Source organism: Saccopteryx leptura, chromosome 5 (genome assembly GCF_036850995.1).
Source record: "Saccopteryx leptura isolate mSacLep1 chromosome 5, mSacLep1_pri_phased_curated, whole genome shotgun sequence".
Classification (NCBI taxonomy): Eukaryota; Metazoa; Chordata; class Mammalia; order Chiroptera; family Emballonuridae; genus Saccopteryx; species Saccopteryx leptura.
In genome coordinates, this window is record NC_089507.1 from 149,513,641 (window position 1) to 149,521,301 (window position 7,661).

General features: G+C 57.5%; 1 protein-coding gene across 1 annotated transcript; it reads left to right on the forward strand.

Annotated features, from left to right (window-relative positions):
* The first annotated feature begins 370 nt into the window (after nt 1-370).
* On the forward strand, nt 371-3,880 carry KCNF1 (potassium voltage-gated channel modifier subfamily F member 1). The gene is made up of 2 exons (XM_066386252.1): nt 371-483; nt 904-3,880. The coding sequence occupies exon 2, from the start codon at nt 1,394-1,396 to the stop codon at nt 2,882-2,884; it is 1,491 nt and encodes a 496-aa protein (XP_066242349.1). The 5' UTR covers nt 371-483; nt 904-1,393; the 3' UTR covers nt 2,885-3,880.
* Nucleotides 3,881-7,661: the final 3,781 nt, after the last annotated feature.

Sequence of the window (7,661 nt, forward strand, 5' to 3'; positions counted from 1 at the left end):
TCACTGCCCTAGAACTCGTCTCTGCTTGGCCCAGCCATCCTTCTCTCTAGAATATTTTCTAAAACACGGTCCCCAGGTCACAGACGAAGCTGGGTAATTTGCAGTGTAGATGACAGAAGCTGTTGCAATGGCTCAGGCCTGTGAGTGGCTGAAAGACAGCTTTGGCCACAAGGCTGGGAGAGAGAGGAGGGTGTGGGGACACTGTGCAGGAAGGACAGGCAGGCCTGAATGACAGAGTGGGTGGGGAATGGGGAGGTGGGAGCCCAGCTTCTGGAAGCTAGTGGTGTGGTTGGACTGCGGAGAAATGGGAGGCAGAAGACAGCGAGGGCCTGCCGCCTGTAAACCAGCAGGGGTGTGTCCAGCGGGAAGGAAAGCTGGGAATTAAGAGGAGCTGGGCCCTACTCCCAGTGCAGTGTTGACTGTGGGCAAGTCCCTGCTCTCCTGCAGGGCGTTGGATTGATGTCCTCACTGTGCAGTGTTCAGGTGAATGTGGGACAGTGCCGCCAACAGCAGGGCAGCGTTAGAGACAGGTAGAGACGCTTCGAGGGCCAGGCAGGACAGGGGGGGCGGGGGGAACACCGCGCAGGAGCAACCTCCCAGGGGCTTTCTTGGGCACGGTTGGGCGGAGCAACAGGCAGCCGTCTTCTTTCACCATCTATCTTCTCTTAGAGAAACTTCCAGCCTGAGACGACCCGTCGCTTTAAAGGCCGGGATCCTGGTCCCTCCTTGACCCGCTGCGCCCGGGAGGGGCGGGCGGGCGGTCGCGCAGTGGCGGCAGCGGTGCCGTCTGCCCAAGGGTTAACCGTCCCCCGCAGCTGCCGCGCGTGCCTTGCAGAATTTCACCAGAAGAGGGTACAGTTTGAAAAGCTCTTGACGTCAGGCTGGAATTCCTATTGTGTTTAGAAACGGTTTTGGCGAAGCAAACCCAAGTTCGCTCTCGGAATACCTTGGCGGACTGCGCGGGTCCGGCAGCTCAGGGACACGTCCGGCGCGGGGGACGCACGCAGGGACACGCGTGGCTCCGTGACCTGTCAGTCGCTGTCTGCGCGCCCCGGGGCGGAGGACCGAGCCTGCCACACTCACCAGGAGATCCCACTTCTGCGAGAAGCAGAGCCCAAGGGGCGGATCGCGCCGCCGGGAAGCTGGGGTGAGTGCCCAGGGAGAAGCCGGTGGCCGCGAGCACCCTCCGCCCGTGTTCCCCGGCGCCCTGATGCCCGCCGGGAGCCCAGCGGCCAGGTGCATGGCTCCTCCGCGGCGCGCCCCAGCCGGCTGCTCCCCGCTGTAACTACCCTTCTAGGCAAGTGGGTGCCGGCCGGGCTTTCCCGAGGACCGCGCACCGGTGGGACGCGCGGACCTCCGGGCGGTGGCGGCAGCGGGGCGCGGAGCCGAGAGAATGGACGGACCCGGGGAGTGCAGTCTCCCGGAGCCTGGCAGCCAGGACTCCCAGGCTGGCGACGACATCGAGATCGTTGTCAACGTGGGGGGCGTTCGGCAGGTGCTGTACGGAGACCTCCTTAGCCAGTACCCCGAGACCCGGCTGGCGGAGCTCATAAACTGCCTCGCGGGGGGCTACGACGCTATCTTCTCCCTGTGCGACGACTACGACCCTGGCAAGCGCGAGTTCTACTTCGACCGCGACCCGGACGCGTTCAAGTGTGTCATTGAGGTGTACTATTTTGGGGAGGTCCACATGAAGAAGGGCATTTGCCCCATCTGCTTCAAGAACGAAATGGACTTCTGGAAGGTGGACCTCAAGTTCCTGGACGACTGCTGCAAGAGTCACCTGAGCGAGAAGCGCGAGGAACTGGAGGAGATTGCGCGCCGCGTGCAGCTCATCCTGGACGACCTCGGCGTGGACACGGCCGAGGGCCGCTGGCGCCGCTGCCAGAAGTGTGTCTGGAAGTTCCTGGAGAAGCCGGAATCTTCGTGCCCGGCGCGGGTGGTGGCCGTGCTGTCCTTCCTGCTCATCCTCATCTCGTCCGTGGTCATGTGCGTGGGCACCATCCCCGAGCTGCAGGTGCTGGACGCCGAGGGCAACCGTGTGGAGCACCCGACGCTGGAGAACGTGGAGACGGCGTGCATCGGCTGGTTCACGCTGGAGTACCTGCTGCGCCTCTTCTCCTCACCCAACAAGCTGCACTTCGTCCTGTCCTTTATGAACATCGTGGACGTGCTGGCCATCCTCCCCTTCTACGTGAGCCTCACGCTCACGCACCTGGGTGCCCGCATGATGGAGCTGACCAACGTGCAGCAGGCCGTGCAGGCCCTGCGGATCATGCGCATCGCCCGCATCTTCAAGCTGGCACGTCACTCCTCTGGCCTGCAGACCCTCACCTATGCCCTCAAGCGCAGCTTCAAGGAGCTGGGGCTGCTGCTCATGTACCTGGCTGTTGGCATCTTCGTCTTCTCAGCCCTGGGCTATACCATGGAGCAGAGCCACCCTGAGACACTGTTCAAGAGTATCCCCCAGTCCTTCTGGTGGGCTATTATCACCATGACCACAGTGGGCTATGGCGACATCTACCCCAAGACCACACTGGGCAAGCTCAACGCAGCCATCAGCTTCCTGTGCGGGGTCATCGCCATTGCTCTGCCCATCCACCCTATCATCAACAACTTCGTTCGGTACTACAACAAGCAGCGCGTCCTGGAGACGGCTGCCAAGCACGAGCTGGAGCTCATGGAGCTCAACTCCAGCAGTGCTGGTGAGGAAGGCAAGGCGGGCGGCTCCCGCAGTGACCTGGACAACCTTCCGCTGGAGCCCGCTGCCTTTGGAAAGGAGGAGAGTTGGAGCAGCTGGCTGAAGATTTCCCAAAGCGACACCTTCATTCCACTCCTGACCGAGGAGAAGCAACACAGGACCCGGCTCCAGAGTTGCAAGTGATGAGGGCCATCTGGGTACAGGCGGATGGATGGTAGAACTGGCCTGTCACTGACTGCCTGGGAGGGGCTGCCCTCTGTCCCCCGACCCCCTCCTGAACAGAACTCTGAAGGCCCTCTTGGGCACCTCTGGTGAGGCTGGGTAAGACCCCTTCGTGTTGCTGGCTGTCCAGGAGCTGGGGGGCGGGGCGGGGGGTGTCCAGGCACCAAGGGCAGTGTGGGGTGGCAGCCATGTGTTACCGATGGCAAGAACCCTCATCCAGTTCTGTATCTCTTTCAATAAAGCCCCCTACTCTGTGCACACCCCCTCGTTGCAGGTTCTGTCACAGGCTGGGTATCCTCAGCCCTGCCCCCTTCCCCAGATATGGGTGGCTCAGGCATGCCTCCTTGCCAGGCCTGGAGGTAGGTGTACAGCCAGGGGGGCTATTTTTAGTTGAAAGCTAATTAAAGAAGGGCTCATACCAGGGTTCAGTGCCAAGGAGCCTTGCCACATTCCAGGAGGCTCTGTGCCTGAGACTCCTGTTTCCTTCTGAGGAAAAGCTTGTTCCCTGGGCATTCCCAGGAGGGAACAGAGCCGAGAACACCAAGCAGCATGGTTTACCATTCATTTATCACCTGTGCGAGGCCCTTTTCACAACTTCTTTCCATTCCATCTAACAGCCCTGCTAGATAGGTATCCCCATTTTACAGACAAAGAAACCAAGGCCCAAGGTCACACAAAGGAAGGATGCAATTCCAGATCTGCTGATCCCAAAGCCCATGCATTCTTTTTGTGACTGGGTAACTTCAGGACAGAGGCATATGCTTGAGCTTATGAGGGGAGGCTGGTTCTACAGACCAGGACAGGTGCTGAGCCCACTGCCCACCTGGTCTGAGAGCCCCAGGGAAGCAGAGACAGGCAGGCCCGCTTCTCTAGGCTTCTACCTTCCGGGAACCCCAGAGTTCTGTCTGTCCTTCCCCTGCTGAGGCTGCTGGTGCTGAGGGAGGAGACTGCAGGAGGAGGGGGAGGGGAGGACCAGATGTGGAACCAGGGGAGGCGGTCTCCGATCTGCACCACCCTGGACAGGTCTTTCCTCTTCTCTGGACCCCGTTTTTCCCATCTGTATAAAGAGGGATGCTTTCTTGGGTTCCCATCAAGGTCTGACCTTCCAGGATTCCAAAGCCTAGGGCTGTGGGGCCTGTTGTGTTGGGGACTCAAGGGGGTGGGAGGCTGTTATGCTGTAGGGAGCCTTGGAGGAGGTGTCTTGAGAGAGTCAGGGCTACCCTTGTGGGGTGCAAGTCCCTGAGCCAGTGTTGTGCGCCTCTCCCTCACATGTTTCCCCAGGGAAATACTGTACCAGGTGAACACGGAAGGCAGAGGTGGGGTTTAAGCCATAGGACTCAGTGGGAGGCAGGAGGGGGGTCTGGGAAGAGGGGACTGTTGTGTGGACTCAGTAGGGTCTGATGAATGGGTAGGTTGACTCTTTTTGTCCCTGTGAGCCTGGCTCCCAGCCTCTGCTGGCCTAAGGGCTCTTGAGTCTGGAGTGGGAAGAAGCTGGGGGCAGGGACAGCTGGAGAGAGGCCAGGAGGTGCCATCCCTGCTGTTTACCTGAGGGTCAGGGGAGAATGTCTTGACAGCCACAAAAGCATCCCAGAGCCCAGGTCATGCAGTATAAGGAGGAGACAGCCCCGAGAGAGTATCTTTCATGCATTAGGATCAGACAGGATCCAAGGCCCAGAGGAGCCCAGAGTGTGACAGATAATCCTTATACAGCGTCATGCTTTGTCATAGTGGAGCATCCAGGGGCCTTTGGGAACCAGGTGGAGGAGCAGCCTGCTCGCCTTGGGAACTCTCTCTAGGGTACATTAGAACCACAGAATCCCGACGTCCAGGCTGTAGCTGCACCTGTTGCATTAGAATTTAGGGTGACATCCAAGCATTAGTACTTTTTTAAACTTTAAAGTGCACACAAGCTCTTGCTAAAATGCAGACTTTGAACCAGTAGATGTGCGTGGGCCCGAGACTGCACTTTCCAGCTCCCAGATGAGGCTGATGCCGTGGTCCACGGACCACACTTTGAGGAGCAAGAGGCCAGAGCAGGAGCTGGCCAGCATGGCCCCTCACCTGTGTTTGAACAGTCCATGAGTCCGGAATGGTTTTTACATTTTTAAATGGCTGAAAAAAAAAAATCCAGGAAAGAATAACATTTCATGACACATATAAAGTACCTGAAATTCACATTTCTGTGCCTACAAATAATGTCTTATTGGAACAGAGCCACATCCATTTCTCGGGTTGTCTTGGGCTGCTCTCAAGCTGCAGGGGCAGATTTGAGGGGTCATAACAGAGATGATACAGCCCTCAGGGATAGAATGTTGATGATTTGGCCCTCTGCAGTAAAGTCTGCCAATCCTGGGCCACAGGCAGTGAGATCTAAGTCTCAGAAGCGGAAGCACAGAGCGTGGCCAACACCAGGAACAGCCCGAGCAAAGGCAGACGGCGTGGGAGCCTGAGAGAGGGTGAGGCCCATGTCCCCCTCACAGCACCTCCCAGGCCACAGCTCCCTTCCTTCTTTCCCCTGACTCCCACTTTCCTGCCCGGCTTCTCTGCCATCTGGCTCCTGCTCTGGAAGCTGGCTTCTCTCCCTCTCACCTGGCCTCTGTCTTCTCAAACCTTTCCCCTCCTGGGGATCTTGGCCCTACATCCTCTTCTCCACCTGGGACAAAGCTGATGAACTTATCCCTGTTCATTTTTATTGGGAGAGAGAAAGGTGTGTGTCTTGGAATCCCAGAACACCCAAGTTGAAAGGAGAATAGCATCCTCTAGTCCAGGGGTCCCCAAACTTTTTACACAGGGGGCCAGTTCACTGTCCCTCAGACTGTTGGAGGGCTGGACTATAAAAAAAAACTATGAACAAATCCCTATGCACACTGCACATATCTTATTTTAAAGTAAAAAAACAAAACGGGAACAAATACAATATTTAAAATAAAGAACAAGTAAATTTAAATCAACAAACTGACCAGTATTTCAATGGGAACTATGCTCCTTTCACTGACCACCAATGAAAGAGGTGCCCCTTCTGGAAGTGCGGCGGGAGCCGGATAAATGTCCTCAGGGGGCCGCATGTGGCCCGAGGGCCGTAGTTTGGGGACCCCTGCTCTAGTCCCCTCTTCACCCCCCACCCCCCAAGCTGGTGAGAAAATGGGCTCCAGATCACGTACAGCTGAGTGAGGGGGATTAATTAAAGGCCCGAAGGTCCACCCCCCAGAGCGAGAGGTCCACCTTGTTCTCATGAAGTTGAGAGCACACAATAAATACCATGTTGAAGATAGAAGATTGTGACTGCGGGACTGTGTGTGTGTGTGAACAAATCACACAGTGAATTAGTTATCTGCAGTTTTTTTTTGTTGTTGTTGTTTTTTTTCTTTTTTCATTTTTCTGAAGCTTGGAAACAGGGAGAGACAGTCAGACAGACTCCCGCATGCGCCCGACCGGGATCCACCCGGCACGCCCACCAGGGGCGACGCTCTGCCCACCAGGGGGCGATGCTCTGCCCATCCTGGGCGTCGCCATGTTGCGACCAGAGCCACTCTAGCGCCTGAGGCATAGGCCACAGAGCCATCCCCAGCGCCCGGGCCATCTTTGCTCCAATGGAGCCTTGGCTGCGGGAGGGGAAGAGAGAGACAGAGAGGAAAGCGCGGCGGAGGGGTGGAGAAGCAAATGGGCGCTTCTCCTGTGTGCCCTGGCCGGGAATCGAACCCGGGTCCTCCGCATGCTAGGCCGACGCTCTACCGCTTATCTGCAGTTTTATCGACGGGGAAACGGAGGCCCAGAGAGCAAAAGCAGCAGGCTGATGGGAGAAGAAGGAGCTATGTCCATGGCCCGCAGCCCCCACTTATCCAGAGCCCAAGGGCGACCCTCTCCCGGCCTCCATCAGGACTCAGTGCCCACAGGCCCACCCAGTGATTGCCCCTGGCTCCCTGTAAGGTGCAGGATGCGGTCATCTGTCCCCTCTGGAGGACTCCTTGTTGTGTGGGGTTTTTAAGGAGAGAAAGAGAAGGAAAACATTTTCTCAAGCCAGCAGCTTTGGAACAGATGCTGGGCCATGTGGAGTTCAGGGTCCAGCTTGGCAATTATAGGAAGTGCCTGGAGCCCAGAACCCACCAGCTGGGGTCTGGAGGTGCCACATACAACGAGATGAAATATCCAGGGGGGGGGGGCATCTGTGACTTAGAATTATTTCACCCATACTCCCCGAGGACACGTGAGAGAGGCAGGCAAGACCCTGGCAACTGCCCAGGGCTATGGTAAAGGGGGAGCACCCCTCATTTACAGGGGTCCTGCCCATGGGGGAGTGTGGGCACTGACAGGCCAGTGTGGGGAATGGTTTCATGGCAGGACCCTTGTCTCCCCCCAGCCCTGACTGTGAAGGGGCTGCCTGATCCTCCTGAACCCCAGCCAGGTTCAGGCCTCCCCTGCCTCTTCACGAGGATAATTAAATGTCTCCCTGGTCCCCTGACATCTCCCTGGGTGACAAGGGACAGGTGCTTCCTGAGAAGCCTTCCCCCTTTCCGCCTGTGAGAAGACAGCTCTGTGCACTATGCTCATGGGACCCCGTGTGGCAGCAGATTTGAAAGATTTCAGCCACAACCTGAGCTGGAACACCCCCCTCCCACCCAAATGCTTCTCTCCACTTGTAGCAGCCTAAGACATAGCTACCAGGATGGCATGTTTCCCAACAGGGACCAAAAAAAGCAGAAGCAAGAGTTAGGAGACTCTCTGCTGTCATTTTGTAGTT

Coding starts and splice junctions, on each gene's coding strand:
- KCNF1 (XM_066386252.1), top strand. CDS start 1,394: ATGGACGGACCCGGGGAGTGCAGTCTCCCGGAGCCTGGCAGCCAGGAC.